This window comes from Suillus paluster (genome assembly GCF_016628075.1).
Source record: "Suillus paluster strain FC165 chromosome Unknown EDB91scaffold_42, whole genome shotgun sequence".
Classification (NCBI taxonomy): Eukaryota; Fungi; Basidiomycota; class Agaricomycetes; order Boletales; family Suillaceae; genus Suillus; species Suillus paluster.
The window spans coordinates 283172-303636 of record NW_024537602.1 but is presented as its reverse complement, the minus strand read 5'-3'; the positions used below and the strand labels follow the sequence as shown (position 1 = coordinate 303636).

At 46.3% G+C, this 20465-nt stretch overlaps 4 protein-coding genes across 4 annotated transcripts; all 4 read right to left on the bottom strand.

Moving 5' to 3' along the window:
• Positions 1-769: 769 nt before the first annotated feature.
• Positions 770-3410, bottom strand: EDB91DRAFT_1083647 (uncharacterized protein; the record flags this gene model as incomplete). Its single annotated transcript, XM_041315656.1, has 11 exons — positions 770-944; positions 994-1046; positions 1098-1285; positions 1345-1507; positions 1609-1806; positions 1863-2243; positions 2291-2368; positions 2448-2669; positions 2782-2866; positions 2963-2988; positions 3114-3410. 11 exons carry the CDS (start codon positions 3408-3410, stop codon positions 770-772), a joined length of 1866 nt encoding a protein of 621 aa, XP_041175357.1.
• Positions 3411-4584: 1174 nt separating this feature from the next.
• Positions 4585-4899, bottom strand: EDB91DRAFT_1083646 (uncharacterized protein; the record flags this gene model as incomplete). Its single annotated transcript, XM_041315655.1, has 1 exon — positions 4585-4899. One exon carries the CDS (start codon positions 4897-4899, stop codon positions 4585-4587), a length of 315 nt encoding a protein of 104 aa, XP_041175356.1.
• Positions 4900-9682: 4783 nt separating this feature from the next.
• EDB91DRAFT_1083645 (uncharacterized protein) lies at positions 9683-10902 on the bottom strand (the record flags this gene model as incomplete). The annotated part of the gene is made up of 4 exons (XM_041315654.1): positions 9683-10075; positions 10096-10362; positions 10404-10494; positions 10541-10902. The coding sequence occupies 4 exons, from the start codon at positions 10900-10902 to the stop codon at positions 9683-9685; spliced, it is 1113 nt and encodes a 370-aa protein (XP_041175355.1).
• Positions 10903-14116: 3214 nt separating this feature from the next.
• Positions 14117-14575, bottom strand: EDB91DRAFT_1083644 (uncharacterized protein; the record flags this gene model as incomplete). Its single annotated transcript, XM_041315653.1, has 2 exons — positions 14117-14383; positions 14519-14575. The coding sequence occupies 2 exons, from the start codon at positions 14573-14575 to the stop codon at positions 14117-14119; spliced, it is 324 nt and encodes a 107-aa protein (XP_041175354.1).
• Positions 14576-20465: the final 5890 nt, after the last annotated feature.

The window sequence follows — 20465 nt, the reverse complement described above, 5'->3', positions numbered from 1 at the left end:
ATCTTCCTGAATCGTGCCGGGCACTATGGAAATGCAGCTTCAAATCAGGATATTGCCCAATGGGTGGGGATTGGTGTTGGGTCTGTCACCAATTGTATGAACCGAGTAATGGTAGCACTGTTAGATCAGCACGACAAGTTTATATCCTTCCTGACGGCCAGTTCTGATGATGCGGAGAAGGCCCGTGAGTGGGTAGAGGACAAGACCTGCCCAGAGTGGTGAAATGGCATATTTGCCATTGATGGATCTTGTCATATCCCATACCTCTGGACCCAGAACTCCAGATTCTACCCTATGAAAGTCTGGGTCTCCATCCTATTCTCTGTCCTGCGCTCCGCTTTTATCTCCAGACTCACTCCTATCTCCTTTTAGAATAACTGTTCTCCGGCTCCCTCCAGTTCCAGTATATTTGATTCCTCCACCACTCTGGACTGGCAGGTCACCTCCAGAATGTTTTGATATTCAACTCCCTTGGATTCTCCTAGTACCACTCAGGAATACTACTTGCTCTCCCACCCACCATGATCCATTGATCAATAGGGTATAGAGCAAAAATCTTTTCCGGGTTTTACCACTGGAAATGCCATTGACCTCCGATGTCCAACAAAAGTCTGCTTTACTGCAGTACTCCTATCTCTGGACTAGCCATGTTCTCCTTCTGCTGGTTTATGTCCAGTTCATCCTAAAAAGTACTATTGCATATATACAAACAGGCCACTCATATGTGTGCTCAGTTTATTACCCATACTCTTCCAACTCCCAAGTCAAATTACCCCATCTCACCGCTAAATCTATACTCCTCTGCTCCGACCACTCCTCCTCTGATTCCCATTCCGGCTCTCCTCCACCTCTGCTTCCGTTCCTCCTCTGCTCTGCTGCCTTCTGGGGAGTCTTCCCTTAGGAAAGAACTCCATCTTGCTTCTCCATCTACTCCAGATTGTCCTCTGTTGTTATGGACAGTTGTCTGGAATGACTCCTATGGACAAGATCTACAATATCTCCATATTCTCCATGACGAAATTGCTAGAAGGGACTTCATGAAATATCTGGAAAAGTGTCCCAAGAAGATCAGCAATGACATATCATGTTCTGAACACCAAGAACATATCAAACTCGTCTGAAGGTACCCTTCTCTCCATGTTCAACATCTCAATGTTGTTCCCATCCTTACTGGGAAGGAAACACCATGACAAGATTTTCATCAGGAGGAATTTGTATGGTTTCCTCAAAAACAAATATGTGACAATGCCAAAGAAGAAACCAGGCCATGCAGAAGCAAGGGCGTCTAAGAATGCCATAGAAGAAGTGGAAAGATCACAAAGTTTTACCAAACAAGTTCATTACTTTTGGCTACTTCCGTTCCAACTACCCCATCACGTGACCAGAACTCCGCACTCCAATATCCGATTAACCAGTTACTCTGGCCTGCTAGGAGCTCCGGAATGGAGTTCCGAACCCTACACCTGCTGGCAAACCCGGTCTTCAGCTTATCTCTCCGCCGGTACCTCTGAGTACTAAGTTCCAAGCAAGACACAACCAATTTCATTGTCACATGGATATGTACATTAAAAGTCCAGAAAGGACCATGGGAACTAGCTACCCTCAGACCTCCATTTCTGCAGAGTCTTCTGGCTCCAGCTGAGACTCCAACTCCGCCTCACTAGGCCCCTTCTCTGCCTTGCTCTCTGTCTCTCCCTCCAGTTTCTCCATGTCACTGCTGGAAGAACTATTCCCAGCCTCTGGCACTTCTGCCAGGTCCACCCCAATCTCCGCCTTCTTCCCAAGGACCTCCTTCAGGACCTTCCCCTAGCCTTGGAAGTGCTCTCCAGTGTGACTCCAGTCATGCAAAATATCTCCCGGACTTCTGTCTGGGCCTCATCCCTCTCCTCCTTCTGTTCCACCTGCTGCAGCTCCATCTGCTCCACCAGATGGGTTATGGCCATCGCCAGGGCCCCCAGCTGGGCATTTGTCTCTGCCTGTGCTAAAACCATATTGTTAGCAGCCTTGACCCACTCTTGGTCTTTGACCTCTGCTATGGCTTCCTCCTCTCCATATACCTTCCTCCTCCAGGAAGGCCCGCCTGCATCCTCATTCACTCCTTCCCTGGCCTCCGTCGCCTTTTCCCTTGTCCTTTTCCAACTCTTCACTGGTGCGGCTGGTTGCAGCTCCCCTCCGCCAACCCTACAGGAGGCCTTCAGGCCCACACACTGGTTGCAGGCCTTGGCCTTGGCCCTGGCCTTGCCCTACTCTGGTTAGTCAGCAACATGGTGGACAGAAGACTGGTACCTACCTTAGTCTTGGCTAGTGCATCCCGCACCAGCCCCCATGTGCAAGTCCAGCTGGTGGCCTTGCACCACTTGCATCTGTTCTCCAGAGGAATGAATTCCGACGTGCCTGAACCATAGAAATTAATAGTATTCCACACCAAGTGTAAGGGGAAAACTCACCTCCACTACCCTGCGTGCTTCCTCCGCCATCCTAACCCTCTCTGCCTCCGCAGCAACTCTTGCCTCCTCTGCCCTTCTGGCCCGTTCAGCCACCGCAGCAGCCTTTTCCTCCTCCACCTTCCTCACCGCAGCTAACAACACCTGCAGCTCCTCAGAAGACATTCTGGCAAAGAAGTTTTGGGGAGCAGACATTATGAGTATTGATAATGATTGAAAAAGTTTCTGCAGAGAAACCTGCCAGCCCCACACTCTTATAGTAATAATCCAGCACTGTGGAAACTCTGCTCCATACCTATCAATCCACTCTGGTCCAATCTCCATTGTTTCCATCCACCTTGCAGCACAACTTCTCTGCCTCACGCTGTGGACTCTGTTCCACATGTCTTGGATCTACTGGCAACATCCGCTTCTCATTTTTCCTGCAAATCCGAGTATTTGTCCAGGACCTTAGGGGTTCGGTCCTAATGGGGGGATAATGTCACACTGTGCACACCCAATCAACCTCAAGCCCCTACCTCTGGACCTCCATATCTCCGAACACCTCCAATTAACCGTACAAAACAAAAACAAAGTTACAAACAATACGGAAAAGATGCGTATATATGTACACCTGGATACTAAGGAAACTAGCTAGAGATCATCAGTCTCCATATCTCCACCAGAGACTCCAGCACCACGATCACCCTCCACCTCCTCCTTCGCTGCCTCCGCGTGAAAGCCGTTCCACATCCCTTCCAGGAACAAGACCTGGAAAGTCCTCTGCTCCTCCACAAACCTATCCATGGCTGCCCAGCTTTCCTCTGCTGCTGCGATACCCTGCTCCAGAAGTCCATTGGTCCGCACCAATGCTGCTACTATGTTGTTGGCAGCGGCCACCCAGGCTTGGTCATCATACTCTGCCCATCTGTCCTCCTCTGCAATCACAGTCTGCGGATTGGAGATCAACTCCATGTTGTCGTCCATCTCCGCCAGACTTTGTTGATGCTTCTTTCCCTTTGCCCAGGGAGATGGAGTCCCTTCTGCTCGCTCCCATTTCTTCCCCTTGTCAGCATTGACCAGTGGAACACCACCAGAGCACTGTGCCTTCAGTTGGTGGCACACATCACAGTTCTGGATCTATTGGACTACCTATTAGAATACTCCAGGAAAAAACCGATGTATACTCATCCTGTGGACCTAGATGCCTGAGTCCAGGTGCAGCTCTTCTGCCACTCTACACAGGAGTTGCAAGATTTCTCCAGATCCTCGGAGGCACTGGACCTATGGGTAGCCTAGCATCCGCCTAAGTGCCATCAAAAGTTGATGAACTATCAAAATCACCATTAACATCCCTACGTGCCCCAAAGACACTGTCTTGAGCACTCTCCTTCGCTGTCTCCGCTGTAAGGAGCAAATTCCACTATGACCTCAGCGCAATAGTGGCCGATAAAGTAGTGAGCCTATAGTGTTCAGTTCGACCTGGGGGAAGCAGAACAAAGCAAACCGAATTGCTGCCTCAGTATAAAATACGAGTGGCGCGACAACAAGTCAAAGAGCAGCCGATCCAATATATGCTCAGCACGAACAGTTAGATTCCTACTGACCGCTATGCAGTTGCAAGTAAATGCGGCCGATTGAGATAGTCGATGATGAACGGAAGATTAAGGAGAACGTGCGGATGGACACGGGAATAGGATCAGAAAAGAACAGAACACAAAAGACATGGCTTCTGAGTGAGAATCAACTACTCTTCAACAATAGGTGTGTGCTACTTAAGTATGGATTGGTTATAAGGTAAGTAAAGGAGATAAAGTCGCTTGGAATGTCCAGACTGCCTTGTGGCTCAGTAAGGATAAGCGCACGAAGCACAGTTGACTTCTAAGAGTATGAATGGGGATGTTGATCATAGAGTCGGTAATATGAGGTAAGAGTACTTATAATCATTAGTTATACCAAATAAAAGTGTACTATGCACCAGTGAACAAGGATGGATGGATATGGGGTTTGTCCGAGTACCTGTGAGCTAGAAGGGTAAAACATGCGCATGACCAACTGATGATGCATGTTGATTCTTCGTTGGCTGACTCGCTTGCGCGAGCGGCTTGAACGCGTATGAGCGGGAGTCCAATCAGCAAGGAGTCGGATAGAGCGCGGATGGTCAGATGTATATTGCACTGGATCGGTGGAGCAAGGAAGTACCATATCGGTGCCGATCAGCATCCCACACTGCAATGTTCTTCTGCTTCTGCTCCTCCTCATGTTTCCACTCCGCTGCCACCCTCCTCTGCTTCTCCTCCACCTTGTTCTTGTTCTTGTTCTTGTTCTTGTTCTCCTCCTCCCTCTGTTTGCCCTCCTCCTCTTCCTCCAGGTGAATGGCCTCCTGCAAGTGAGTGAACTCTGCCGCCATTTCCACCTGTCTCTCTTCCAGGTTCTGCTTGGTGGACTTCTTGCTGCCTTCTGGGTTGTTGTACATAATGAGCTGGATAGAGAGGGGGATGAAGGGAAAATGTTGCTTCCACCCCAAAAACCTCCGGCACATTTTTACCATCTCTATGCAAACTCCACTGATGCCTCATGTTCCTAACCAACAATCCAGTTCCCCAGCCTCATGGGCTCAGCCCTCAAGGGGGGATACTGTCATATTGTTAGGTACTGTGCCAACTCAAGAAGCAGAGGGGTCGGGGCTTGGCTTCAGCTCTTGCACTGTGCCCTTAGCTGAGTATGTGCCCCAAATTTGGAGCGGGTCCAACATTGTCCGACAATAGGACAAGTGGACTGCTTAGGTCTGCTTTGAGGGTTGAGAGGCAAGTGCTACTAGCGGCGGGCCGACTAGGAGTGGAGCGGAGGAGGCAGGGGATAATGTGGAGGGTGGAAAGGAGCAGGGGGAATACTTGATAGGAGCGGGGAAGTAAGGAGAAGACTTAGAGCATGGCTCTAAGTTGGAGCGGAGGGTCAGAGGTGACAACAAGATGAAACTTGTGTCCAGAGGAGGCAAAGTCCTACTGAGAATTCTCACAAGTAGTAACTGCAAGAAGACAAGTAATATTAAGACTGGGGAAAATATCTAAGTACAGGATATGTTATATACTTCTAAGTATGAGGCAGTGGTCAGGATAACTATGTTGTAAGGCTATGTACCAAGGATATAATTTGTAAGTGCTTACACAGGCAAAGACATAAGTCAGAGCAGATATTAATATGTACACATCGGATCAGTGATAGAGCAGTAAGAGGAATTACCGGTGATCCAGAAGTAAGGGTCTATGTACCGAAGGGGGAAGTATATATCTAAAAGGGGAAAGCGGTTCCAGTTGAATGGAGACATTATGGAAGGAGACCGGTTGGGCGGTCAAGCAGAAGCATAGGAGCGGAATGCGGACTGTGATTGGACAGAGCGGAGGATGGATGGAGTAGAGGTGGTCGGAGAGCGGAGCAGATATTAATATCAGAGTGGTCGGATCAGGTATATGACACATATCCTGTACCTCCAGACCTGGAACTCCGGATTCTACCCTATGAAAGTCCAGGTCTCCATCCTATTCTCTGTCCTGCGCTCCGCTTTCATCTCTGGACTCACTCCTATCTCCTTTTAGAATAACTGTTCTCCAGCTACTGGTTGTATACCTTTCTGCTTTGCTTACTAATCTGTCCATCTGCGCTTCATTTCTAACTTCATTTCTTTGATCTGTTATACACTTACTAATAGACTTCCCATATGCTTTGGGCATAGCTTTTACTTTGCTGATTGATTACTTACATGATACTTACAGTATACAAACTCCTGTAAAACTCTGGTACCTCCTCAGTTCGAATATCATCTTAGTTCTGCTCATTCCTGCTTCTCCAGACTTGAGTCTGATCTCCTGTCCACCTCCGAGTCTTAGGGTTATTCCTTAAGACTACATCTCCGGCTCTACCTTAGGGTAGTCTAACTCTGTTTTGTTTCTACTCTGGACTTGTCTGAAGTAGCCTTGCTCTAATCACTCCTAGACTTCTGGAGTTCTGCCAAACTTCCCCCTGTGTCTGACCTCCGGACTTACCTGAACTTCCATCAGACTTCCCTTCTGCCCCTCAGAAATTAAGGGCATGTACTCGGGTAAGGGGCACAGCACACGAGCTGAAGCCAAGTCCTTTGAGTTACCTTTCCCTTGAGCACAACCTTAACAGATCTGCAGCTAACCTGATGAATAAGCCTGGCCTCCATGGCAAGGTATTTTTCAACAGGAAAAGTACTTACTCTCTTAACTGCCAGGTTTGTTTGTTTTTCTGCAATTTTGTGTGTTCAATTTAATTTTTGTCACAGTTGGTCATCATGCCACATAACCTCCCTATAGCCGACTACTCTGTTGGCCATGCGGGAAGCACACACAATGCATACACATTTCAATCAACTTGGCTTTATCAGGAGCATGTGGACCTACTTGCTGACAACCATTGGGTATGTGCAGATAGCACATATCCAGTAGAGATGTGGTGCATTCCACCATTCAAGAAACCATGGAATGGAGCATTGACACACAATCAACAAACATTTAATTATCACCTTTCACGTGTATGTGCTCTGAATGTCCTGAAAATTCTGTTAATTTAAGGTGGTTCAGGTTCGGGTTCAGGTTGAATATGCCTTTGCAGCTCTTAAAGGACATTTCCAGTCTCTTCGGGAACTTCACCACCCTATCACTGCAGAAAAGGACCTTCACTATTCAAGTTACTGAATTTTATGTCACTTCATTCTCCACAACATGATTGTTCAGTTTGAGGAACAGCACGAGAGCGAAGACACGGTCAAGTGGGCTCATCGAGAAGGGGCACAGTTTGTGGCTGCAGTGGAGGATGGTATAGGTGATGACCCTGTTGATGGTACTCCAGGTCAACAGCATCAGATAGAGCTCATGAATCTCTTACTCGACAGTCCTTACAGTGCTGATGCAGAGTGTAGAGACTAGTAGGTATCCCATTGAAATTTGTATTAGTACGTGAACAACAAAGGACATAGGCATATTACAAGCATGCTAAATGAAATGAAACGAAATGAAAATGAAAACAACAGCTAACAAAACAAATGTTTGATATACAAACAAGCGTGGTGTGGGGAATTCCCTTACTGTAGGCATAAAACCCCGTCCTTTCTGCATCGCCTCACATCAGTTCTGTGTATTCCGCATGTTCCGCATTTCCCGCGCATCGTCCGATGGGTTCCGCATTCCCGCACATCCTTCAGAACCCACCTGCACTATCCGATATTCCCACGCATCATCGGACAACCTTCGCATGTCCTGTCCCCATCCTTCCAGGTCCATTGGTACACTGTATCTCTCTTCCCGTTGCTTCTAACGTTATCCAGATCACACTGACACATGCCCTTATGGCATGGACCCCTATTGCAGAGTATTGCACCCATGTGCACTGCCTGCCTTCACTTCCGCTTCCTGAGAAGTTTACTACCTGTACCTCAGTGTTCCTTGAAAATAATCTTCCCTTTAAGTAGTGGTACTCAGGGCTTGGGTGTTTTTTGGATTGAATCCCATCTTTTACCTTCCAACTTTTCTCTGACTTTTCCTTCACCTTACTAGAGGACTGCTTTGACTTATGCCCACTATCAATCTAACTGTCATATACCTGATCTGACCGCTCTAATATCAATATCTGCTCCGCTTTCCAATCACCTCCGCTCCATCTATCCTCCGCTCCATCCGATCATCATCCGCATCCGCTCCTATGTTTCTGCTCAACCGCTCAACCGGTCCCCTTCCATAACATCTCCATTCAACTGGACCTCTTTCCCCTTGACCCTTACTTCCGGATCACCAGTAATTCCTATTACTGCTCGATCACTGATCCGACACATACATATTGATATCTGCTCTGACTTGTGTCTTCACCTGTGTAAGTACTTACAAATTATATCCTTGGTACATAGCTTTACAACATAGTTATCCTGGTCACTGCCTCATACATAGAAGTATATAACATATCATGTACTTGGATATTTTCCTCAGTCTTAATATTACTTGTCTTCTCACAGTTACCTCTTGTGAGAATTCTCAGTATGACCTTGCCTCCTCTGGACACAAGTCTCAACTTGTTGTCACCTCCAACCCTCCGACCCTCTGCTCCGACTTAGAGCTGTGCTCTAAGTGCTCCCCTTAATTCTCCGCCCCTACTAATATTCCCCTTATCCCTTTTCCCATCCTCCGCATTATCCCCCACCTTCTCCGCTCCGCTCCTAGTCGGCCCGCCACTAGTAGCTCTTACTTCCTGACCCTCCAAGCGGACCAAAGCGGTCCACTCGTCCTATCGTCAGACAACGTCAGACCCACTCCAAATTCGGGGCACGTACTTGGCTAAGGGTGCAGCACAAGAGCTGAAGCCAAGCCCCGACCCCTCTGCCTCTTGAGCCAGCACGGTACCTAACACTAACCTTGTGATATACTTCCTTTGACTTGATCTGCAAGTTCTGATGAATCTGTATGTTCTGCATTGTATCCAGTTGAGTTCCATGTCATTCTGTTCCATTCCACTTGAGTTCCGCTTGAGTTCCACTTGTTCCGCTTGAGTTCCGCTTGTTCCGCTTATTCCGCATTTTTGCGGATCCTCATCCTACCTATGGTAGGGTTGATTAGGGTCGTTTAGACAGAGACTAGTACTTCCCAGTAGCAATCCCCTTTAGGGTCGAACATGCTTGTTCTCAAGTGAGGCAGCAGGCAGCAAAGACCCAACTGTGTAGTAGATCGATTTCTCACTACTGCACTTGTTGTACCTACAGCGGGCATGCAGCAGTCAATGATGGTGGCCAAGGATGAAATGAGCACAATCAGGATGCATGTGATGAAGATTTGGCCACAGTTACTTTGTGCTGGAGTTGGAGCTGTTGCTGCTGGAGCTGGAGCTGCTGCTCTCCTAGCTGCAGCTTGAGGTGGGGAAGTTCCATCTCAGATGCATATGTTTGAGCTTTGGCTTGCTCGAGATGAATGTCAGCATTCTTTGATTCTAGCGTGTGCTGATGATCAAGTGAAGAGCTCGACTGCTGAATCAACTGTTTGCTAAGAGAAAACATCTGGTCCCATTCCTTTTCATGGATCTGCAACTTGAGCATTTTCTGGTTTGCTTTCACAGTATGGTGCTCAGATACCACCCCCTGCACAAGCAACTGTGCCTTGTCACAAATGTCGGCGATATCAGACTGCACACATTTGATGTTCTCAGCCTTGGTGGAGAACAATGTGTTTGTTGTTGGTGAAGATGTGGGAACAGATTCAGATGAAGAGTGTGATTGTACTGATGAGCTTATGATAGAGGATGCGATAGAAGGAGGGGGCTGGTGAGGCTTGAAAAGAGATGTGCGGCTGGAGGCACAGTTTGCATGAGGTGTAAATGATGCTCGCGAGTTGGACACTGGGGTGTGGGGTATGTGGTGGCACTGTAGGTGAAATAATAGTATCTGGAGGTGGTGAAGGGGAGAATGGGCATGGAGGCTTGTCAACACGATTCTCATGGGGAACTGCAGCCTCATATCCTGCTGTCTCATAATCTTCGTCGCCATCAGGATTCATCTTACTGTCACCACCGTTCACCTCGCTGGTCATTGCACTATCATCCAGCATGTCATATTTGTTGTTGTTGCCTGCAAATGATGCAGTTTGGGGGAGCTGCTGGGTATGATCAATACTGGTTGGAGGTCCTGAGAGGGGTCTGGGCCATCCAGTTCATCAGCATCAGCATCATAAAGATCTTCATTGTCATCCGGAGCCGGGCAGCTACCAGCAGCAGATGTAGAAGCAGGAGTACTTTTCATCTGCATGATAGACAGAAGGTGGCTAGAGTGATCAACTTTCGGATCAGATGAGAATGCCTGGGGGGCATATGATGGGATGCTGCACCACAACTCATCAAGGTCATCATAGGTCAGAAGCTGTCTTAGTACATCCTCTACAAGCTAATCAGCATCAGTTGTATTTTATCAAATAAAAAATTCACCACGTAGATTGGCTGCTGCATTTGGATCAGTGGGTTCAACTCCACCACTGGTCTGGGTAAACCTCGTTCATTGTGTTCAATTTTTTTAAGACTAGGTAAATTAACATATGAAAGTGAAGGAAAGAAAAAACACTCACAATGCAAGACAGTTTGCAACTGCTACTGCAAACTTGTTTGGATATGCATTATATTGGCCACTATAGTGGGCATCATTGGCAAAGACCTCCTGTGCAATGATGGCATGGATGCGACCCTTTTCTTTGCCAGAAGGCTGCATGCCACTGTTATTGTCCTGCACGGTTTGGTTCTTCTTCTTCTTCTTCTTCTTCTTCTTCTTCTTCTTCTTCTTCTTGTCCTCACTGAAAAGTATGCAACAGTCCCCATGATGCACCATAAGGTAGGCAACAAGGGGGAAGGTGCAATCTATGCACCCACTTTCCCATTTCATGCTGAATCTTGGGGGGCGGACAGGGACAGTAGTAGTGCTGGTGGCGGCCATGGTAGTGCTGGTGGCAGCAGGAGGAATGTTGACAGGGGTAGGAGCACTCACATCTGTGGCATTGGCTGAATCAGCACGTCTTCCTCTTGTCCCTCCCCTAGTCCCTCTTGTCCCTCTTGTTTGGCCTCTCACCCTACCTTGGGTGATCCTCTGTGGGTTGCTCATGGATGATATAGGGACAGTAATAAGTCTTCACAGTCGTTCAGACCACCATACACGAGGGTGAAGGGCAGGCATCATACTTAAAACTCTGCATCAAAATTGCTGCATGGATGCTGTGCATTGGACTGTGTTAGAGTGCTTACTGAAATTTCAGGAAGTGACTATGAATATCACTAATATACATTATACATCTATTTTCTTGCTGTCCCACAGTGGGACCATTGAAAACTCAATACAGTATTGAAAATATACACTAAGGGTGTATACATCATGGGATAGTCAACTGTACATGTACTCATCAAGATTTTCTTGATATGATAAGACTTTCAATCCTCAATCAGCTGTTCAGATGGTGCCACCAGATTGGACCATGGTGTCGACTTATGGGTTCTGTGTGATTATTCCTCACAATGTTACTACATTTCTTATATCAGGTCACAGAGGCTCAGCTACCTGCACATCTACCACCAGACCTTCCTGTTCTCTTCATGTGTTGTTGTGTGAGGTAATAGTTAGCAATCAACTGACATACCTGCAATGTGGTCTGTGCACTGATAAGTAACAGAGTTGCAGACTATCTGAGATACGAAGATATATGTAGTATAAATAGATACAATGGATAAATCCAAAAGTATAAGTGAAACAATCCTCCTATTGCTATCTATAAGCATTGTCTTGAACCTCTCACTTGTATCCCTCATTTACATGAGGTTATGAGCCCTGACGTCTGCAAACAATAAATTTTAGCTATATATCAGATGAAATCTAACTGCAACCTACCATTATGACCGACAACAAACAACTGTCGCTATCATTGCTCTATTGTATTGAACATCTTGGGGAGCATAATTGGATCCTGTGGAAGATGAAGGTTCAAGCTATCTTTGATGACAAAGGACTGGATGGGTACATCAGTGGCACTATTCCTAAACTGGAAGTGGGACCTGATCCTGTATTGGATGAAAAGAAAGCAGCATCGCCAAGTGGAACTCAGAAGATCATAAGGTGAAAACTGTGTTGGTATTACTCATAAGTGATACACAACTTGTACACCTTGCTGGGGCTAACACAGCCAAAGAGATGTGGGATCAGTTGAAACTCGTGAAAGAATCATGAGGTCAACAAGGAGCTTACACTTGGAGGTATAAGTTGTATCAGACCCGTGCTTCTGAGACTACAGACATACCTGGTCATATTGTCGATCTCAAGCAAATCCAAGAGAATCTACACCTGATGGGAAGTGCAGTAACCGATCTTGACTTCTGTACTATCCTGTTAGGATCATTGCCGCTGAGCTGGGAAAATTTTTGTGTAACTTACAGAAAGGATAATATCACGTCACATGAGCTTATTGTGTTGATCCATGAAGAAGATCACCATCAGAAGGAACTGGAACTTGAGTTCACAGAGAGCAAGATGGTGACAAAGGAACCAAAGAAGAGGAAGTTTAGCGAAAGACTTAAAAAGAGAGGGAACTTTAAGAAGTGCAAGGTATGCAAAAAATCTGGGCACACAGAGGACGACTGTTGGCATAAAGCCACACAGTGTTTGAACTGTGGTAAGCCTGGGCATGTGAAAGATGACTGTTGGAGCAAGGGTGGTAGTAAGGCAGGTGAAGGCCCCTCCTCTAAGAAGTGCTTGAAGAAAGACAAGGCTAAGCTTGTCCAAGAAACATCACTCCAGGAGGAGGATAGTGCCATGGAAGACATTGCCTATGTAACCAATGTCAACAAGAATGTAAATGTAACAGATGACGAATACGAGAAGCTTATCTGGTATGAGTGGTTTGCCAATTCTGCATCATCAGCACACATAACAAAGATTCAATCAGCTCTGACCGATTATGTGCCGCTCAAAGGGCACTGAGTGACGGGAATAGGGAATGAATCCCTTGATGCACTCGGCAAAGGCACAATTGAACTTGTTAGTACAATCGGCAATCAACTAACTAGAACAAAGTTTTAAAATGTCCTGTATGTACTGAGTGCGACCAATAATCTCATATCAGTCACAAGACTAGATAGAGAAGGGGGAAGCACTGAGATGGGAAGTGGTAAAGTCACCCTTAAAGGAAAGGGAGGACATACCATAGCTAAAGGTCAAATGGCTAGAGGATTGTACAAGTTAGATTCTCAGGCTCAATTGTATCCGAAAACCTGAGTACATACTGTACAAGAGAGGTTGAAGACGGATTGGATAACGTGGCATCGAAGGTATGGACATATTGCATGTAGTGGGCTGAAATGTTTGTGTCAGGAAAATACGGTAGATGGGTTAGAAGTCAAAATGGACTCACCCATCATTGACTGCGAGGCCTGTATCCAGGCCAAACAGGTACATAAACCATTTCCTGACAGTGTGGGCAAGAGATCCGATAAACCTGGGAAACTGACTCACAGTGACCTCTGGGGACCAGCGAGAGTGCAGTCAATTTGCGGAGCAAAATATTATGTTTCTTTCATAGACAACTACTCATGAAGATGTTGTGTTGTGTTTCTGAAACATAAAAGTGAAGCTACCACTAAAATGAAACAACACCTTACTTACCTAGAGAGACACTGGGAGAACAGACCTAAGAAAGTTCGTGTTGATAATGGCAAAGAGTACATCAATAACGAGCTACTTACAATGATAATGGCCAGAAACTTACCTGAACATCTATGGGTGGAGGCAGTAGCACATGCTGCCTACCTTAGAAACTGTGCACCGACACAAGTGCTGGAAGGTGCTACTCCTGAACAATTATGGACATCAGTAAACTACAATGGTCTGTACAGAGCTGTACAGTTCACCAGAGCCCTAGCTTGGTCCCCACTAGACAGACTGTCACAGACAGGCCCATCTCTGTACAGCTCTGTACAGAGCTTCCCAGAGCTCCACAGTAGCCCTCTAGTTACACAGAACCTTCCAAATATATTAGAAATCGCTTTTTTTCATTTGTATATTAACTCAAGTCAAACAGGTAAAATTAAATTAAAACAAATGGATTGCAAAATAAGCAACTACTCTACTGGACTCATCAATACAAACAGTGAGTAAGGGTGTGAGACAATCAAAGTGCAAGAGTGCAAGAGAACAGGTCGTCATCATAGTCGTAGCCATAGTCATAGTTGTTCGTTGTTGTCATGTCATTGTCATTGTCATTGTCGTTGTCGTGTCGTTGAGTTGCCATCATTGTTGTGATAGCACTGTCATATTTTTTTGTGGCGAGGGCAGCATCTCCACTTGCACAAGTTGAGGGAGCAGGAGGAATACCGGAGAGCTCAAACTTGCCAAGGAAGTTGTTGTCCTTCATGCAAGCACACTCATCTTCATACACCTGAATCAAGACAAGTTGTCAGTAATGTATATATAAACGAAAAAGAAAAAATTGCACCTATTGCGCGCGGCACAAATGAATGAGCATAAACACAAAACAAGCATGAAAATACTAGTAAGTAATGTACATACATACATACATATAAAAAACACACCTCTGAGTGGCAAGAAAGACAGGCAAGAGATGGGGCATGATGGGGCACTAGAGACGGGCAAGAGAGACAGGCAAGAGATGGGGCAAGAAGACAGGCAAGAGATGGGGCATGAGAGACGGGTGAGAGACGGGTGAGAGATGTAGTGAGAGATCACACAGGGTGCGAGAGACAGGTGAGAAACAGGGCATGGGAACACAAGAGACAAGGCAAGAGATGGGGCATACAAGCACGAGAGATGGCACGAGAGGAGAGGGCACGAGAGGCCCATCAGTGCTAGGGAAGATGGTGACTTGCACCACTGCCAGTCATGTTGTGTTCAACCTAGAACGAGTTTATGAGCACATTAATAGAGTGAACAGATAGAATTAAAAAGAAAAAAAAAACTCAGCAAAAGTCACATACTCAAAGCCATAGCACAGGTACTATGTTACAGATAGAGAGGACTTGGAGCTTGTTGTGGTGGACATTGGAGTTGCATTTCGATGTGGGAGCAGCACTGGGATGAGGACGGACATAGGTAGTACATACTAAATATTAAGAACTACTAGTACATGCAGGACTTAATGAAAATTTGTGAAGTTTGAAGTACTAAATGTTGGAGCAAGTGAAATTGCTCTGGTGTTCTGTGGGCACTGTGGTGGTCTGAGGCACTAGCTGGTGCTGGGGTGAGCTGTCACTTTATGTGTTCACACTGTGGACTTCTGGGGGGAAAATTGTAGTTTGCTGATGGTGTGGTAAAAAGCTGGACATATCTCACCTGTGTATATTTTGCAGGAAGGAACCAGGCCATCTAAAATGAAGCCACAGTCAATGAAATATGTCTTTGTCGGATATGAAGATGGACCTAGGGTGGTGAGGTACTATGATGTCATGACACATCAAGTCTGAGTGAGTAGGAACTATAGATTCCTACAAGAGAAACTCCCTCAACAAGTGCCTGATGTGCAGCGCAAGGGGGAGATAGGAAGTACAGACATGCAGCCATCAGGAGGAGCTGATGCACAGACACCTAAAAAACCACTCTTAAGTTGAAATGAGCACATGGCAGATGAGGATGTACAAATATCAGGATCTGATGGGAGTGATGATCAAATAGAACCATGAAGAAGCACTAAAAGTGATTCTCATAAATGTTAAAGGTTGCACTCACCTGACGAAGCTGATAGTAACCTGCCCAGGAGAACAAAGTGTTATGAACTCAGTTGGTCAAGCACTAGATACCCGCAAGGAGTACTGATCTAGTGTGATGGTCATCTTTCAATATAAGGCTACCCAGATGGAGAGTCTGAAGGTAGAGTAAGAAGTAGAATGATAGAAGCAATGAGGCTTGCTGTCTAGCTATCGTGCTATCCCTCTGTCTTGAGGCTTTAGGAGTGATACTGAGTAGATTCAAGTTAAGGACTACTACAGCATATGGAGTCCTTTACATATGAAACGGAGGTACCGGTTGAATGGTAAGGGTCAAGGGTAATACCGACAATGCAGTAAGGGCATAGGGTATGAGTCAGAGATAACGGGTAAACCATATAAGTGGTGCGAGAATAATAAGCCAGTACAGATAAGCTGAAAGAACAGTTAGATGGAAGTTGCTTTGGCAACGGATAGCATTGGTAATTGATAGGAGTAAAAGAATAAGCGGGTTTGAGAAGCTTACATAAAGTCCCTGTAACATCACCTCCTGTTCTAAGTGTGAAGTCACCTGGCTTCATGCGTCAAGGTGGGCGTCGTCCAGAAAAATGTCATTGACATCTAAACCTTCCATCTCATTGACTTCGAGTCGTCTGTCGTCTTCATCATCACAGTCAGGGATTAGACCTTGTCGTGCGTCATACAGACGTTCAAGACGAGTGAGTTGTTCATGGAAGTTGGGGTTGGATTGACCGTGACGAAGGATGTTCTGCCCGTTAAGACGTGGACAGTATGAAGTGAAGTACCCAGGGGAGAAGACGCCGCAGATGCGACAGAAGTACTGATGGCAATAACGATGTTTATGACCGTAGTTTTTACAGCACCAGCATATGAAGTTAGCTGGGTGGGTTTGTTCCATCTCAGTGGCTTCAAATTTGGCATGACAGATACGGTCGATCATAGTGGTGACAACGTCTTCTGGCTCACCTGTCTCGGGGTTGGGCACAACACCGTGGAAGATGGGAGGGTATTTAGCTGATAATGGTAAACCGAGTGAAAGGAGGATGGTGCTTCCTCTGTTTTGGTGGGCTTGTTTGCTAGGGGAGATGGCACGGCCTAGTTGGTGCAGGAATATGTAATGGTTTTCATTCAGGGGTTTTTGGAGTAGGTGGTGGGGAGTAGTGCATGATGGATGGTGTGGCAGTTCCTTCTACTTCTAAGAAGTCTCTGTCATACTCGCTTTCTTCAGCGATGGGGTTGGCGACTGGTGTTGTGAAGTTTGGTATGTTTTCTTCAGTGGGGGTTCAGTGGGTGTGAACGGCAGGACTAGTTCAATGTTTTCATCATTGTGGGGGTTTGGTTGGATGGGGGATGGTGTAGGTTGTGCTGTGAACTCTCCGTTATTGATTTTGTCAACTAGCTTGCCGAATTTCTTTGTCGCCAAGAGCTTCATTACGGCAGTCTTGATTTTGGTCTGTGCATAGCAGAGGGATACTGTCTCGAATGTTCCGCATTTGCATTCCTGCATGTCGATGATGCAGGTGGTAAGTGTATCTGCTGTTCTGAATGCTGCAATGAGTTCAAAAAGATGAGGTCATTTTGGGCAATGATGAGATTGTTGATTTCTATTGTGTAGCGGCTGTCTAGGATGAGTACCTTTCAGAGGGCTTTGTCTTCTTCCATGGGTGCAAGATGGGGGTGGGATGCGAAGAAGTTTGAGTCATTGGACGAGTTAGACATGGTGGTTGGTGGTCATTACAAAGTTACTTTCTTCGCTCCTCTGTTAGCAAGTCTTCTTTTATATGTTTTCAGTATTTCAAAGGAATTAGTCAGGTCTGACTCGGTTTGCCAAGAGTTGTCCGATTTGGGATATCCTTTCCAAGATACGAGGTATCGGCGGCAATTACCCATTCCTTTGTGGGCAAGTATTGCTTCTATTTTGTATTCTTCTTCTCCATTGATTACGTCAGGTGGTGGTTCTTCATAGTTCGGGCTGTGAACTTCTGTTTCATGATAGGTGAATAACTTGGAAGCATGGAAAGTGGAGTGAACTCTCCATGTTTCAGGGAGTTTGATTTTGAATGTGATGGGCGATAAGACTTCTTCTATGATGAATGGTCCATATTGTTTGGGTGCGAGTTTCTTCGATGGGAGTTTTGTTAATAGATGAGCTGTGGACAGTCAGGCCTTGTCCCCTTTCTTCCATGGGGTATACTTTCTTCCCTGCATTCTTTCTCCCATTCATTGTTGGGCGAGGGCATGGCAGGCCAGTGCTTCTTCGCGGATCTTGCCAAGGAGTTTCAGCCATACGTCCACTGCCGGTACCAATGTTTCGGGGAATGCCTGGGGTAGGCTTTTTGGCTCATATCCCATCATCAAGGCGAATGGTGATGTGTTTCTACTGGAGTGTTTTCTGGAGTTGTGGATGAATTCGGCCATCGGCAGATGTTGCAACCATTTGGTGGGAGTAGTTCGGCAGTAGATTCTGAGGTAGGTTTCTAGTTCTTGGTTGAGTCGTTCTGTTTGTCCATCTGTCTGTGGGTGATAGGCTGTAGAGAGGGCTACCTGATAGTCAAGGATACACCCTAGTTCTTTTGCGAACTTGGAGGCAAATTGTGGTCCTCTATCGGATATGATTTTGTCATAGAGGCCGAAGTGTGTGAATACCTTTTTGAAGAAGAGGTTGGCGACACCTTCTGCAGTGATGGTTTTCTTGCAGGGACATAGAATTGCCCCCTTTGTTAGGCCATGGTCGACCACAACCATGACAGAATCAAAGCCGTGGGATGGGGGAAGGTCAGTGATGAGGTCCACGGAGACCTGCTCAAAGGGGCGGGTGGCGATGGACAGGATCGGCATCAAGGGTGGGGTGACAGGGTGGGTATCAGACTTCATTTGTTGACAGATGGCACAGCCAGCAATGTAGTTATGGATGTAGGTACCCATACTGGGCCACCAATAAGCCTTCTTAATGTTCCATTCAGTGATGGTGCAGCCTGGATGGCCCGCGGTGAGGTGATCGTGATGGAGGGTGAGGACTTTTCGGTGAAGATCAGCCGGGACGTAGGCCCAATCTTTATAAAACAACACACCATCCGTAAATGCCCAATCAGAGAGGGCAGATTTAATGGGTGGGGCACAGATACTGCTGAGAGTGTGGAGGGCAGTTTGGATGGTGGAGTCAGGTGTGGATTTGGTGAGGGCTTTGAATTGATGTGCAAGCACGCCATCAATGAGGCGGACAAAGAGGGAATCAGGGAGGAGAGTAACATCAGTGTTGTCAGGATCACTGATGACGTGGTCAGGTTGGTGTGAAAGGGCATCTGGGGCAGCGAGTTTCGCCCCAGAAATGTGGTGAAAGGCAAGTTCAAATTTGCTAAGGGTAAGCTGCCACCGAGCTTGGCGGCATGTCAATTGCTGTGCAGAGCGGAAATAGAGAAGGTTTTTATGGTCAGTGAAGACAATGATGGGATGGGGGTTGCCTTCCAAGAAGTGTCGCCAACTCTTAAGCGCACATATGACAGCTAAAAGCTCTCAGTCATAGATCTGGTAATTACGCTCAGCAGCATTGAACGATTGGGAAAGACACCCACAAGGGTGGTAGGCGCCATTTTCATTGGTTTGTAACAAGACTGCAGCCAGTGGCAAATAGTGATGTGTTGGTGGCGAGGGAAAACTGCCGAGTCATGTCAGGGTTTCATAGCACGGGTTCAGTGAGGAAACTGTGTTTCAGTTTGTCAAAGGCATTGCCACAGGGTTCAGTCCAGAGGAAAGGTTGGTCTTTCTTTGTAAGATCAATCATAGGGCATGCAATGTCTGAATAGTGGGCGATGAAGTGTCTGTAGAAGTTGCAGAAACCGAGGAAGGAGCATACTTCTTTAACAGTAGTTGGTGTCTGCCACTGACTGATACCCTCCAGTTTGGCCATGTCCATTGCAACTTTGCCTGGGTGGATGATCATACTGAGGTATTTCACTTCTTGGGCATCGAAAGTACACTTTTCCGATTTAAGGAACAGTGTTTTGGTGCACAGCTTCCAAAGGATGACCTTCGTCCGTTCTTGGTTTTCCTCCAATGTGTTTGAAAAGATGAGAATGTCATCCATATAAATGATCAGCCATCCTGCGTTGATCTCCTGTTTGAACATCTTGTTCATGTATGCTTGAAATGTCGCAGGTGAATTACACAATCCAAAGAACATGACTTTTGGTTTGAATAGGCCGAATGATGTAGAGAATGTGGCTTTCCACCGATCATCAGGGTGAATCAGGATGTTGTTATATCCTGACCTGATATCCATCTTGGTAAAGTATTTGGCGTCTTTGAGCTTTGCAATGAGAGGGGGAATTAGCAGGAGCAGGTAGGCGTTCTTTACTGTCCATTCATTCAGGTACCAATAATCCTGGCAGGGGCGGAGGGTTCCTCCTTTCTTTCCAACAAAGAAGAAACTGCTTGATTGTGGTGATGTCGATGGTTGAATAAAGTCTTTTGCAAGGTGTTCGTCAAGGAAGGCTTTTACTGCTTCAGTTTCTTTTGGGGAAAGGGGGTACATTCTGGTGGATTTTGGGATGAATCCAGGTTTGGTTTCAATGCAGTGGTCTACCAGGTGTCGACTCAGGGGAAGTTGGTTTAACCCGTCTTTAGCAAAGATGTCACAAAATTTGTGAAGGTACTCAGGGATGAGTTCCTCGAAGGTTTTCTTGATTTTTTCTTGTATGTCTTTCATGGTGAATTCTTGCGCTTTGTTGCTGGTCTTCCTGGTTTCTTTGAGTTATTCATCCAGGGATTGGGCTAGAACCC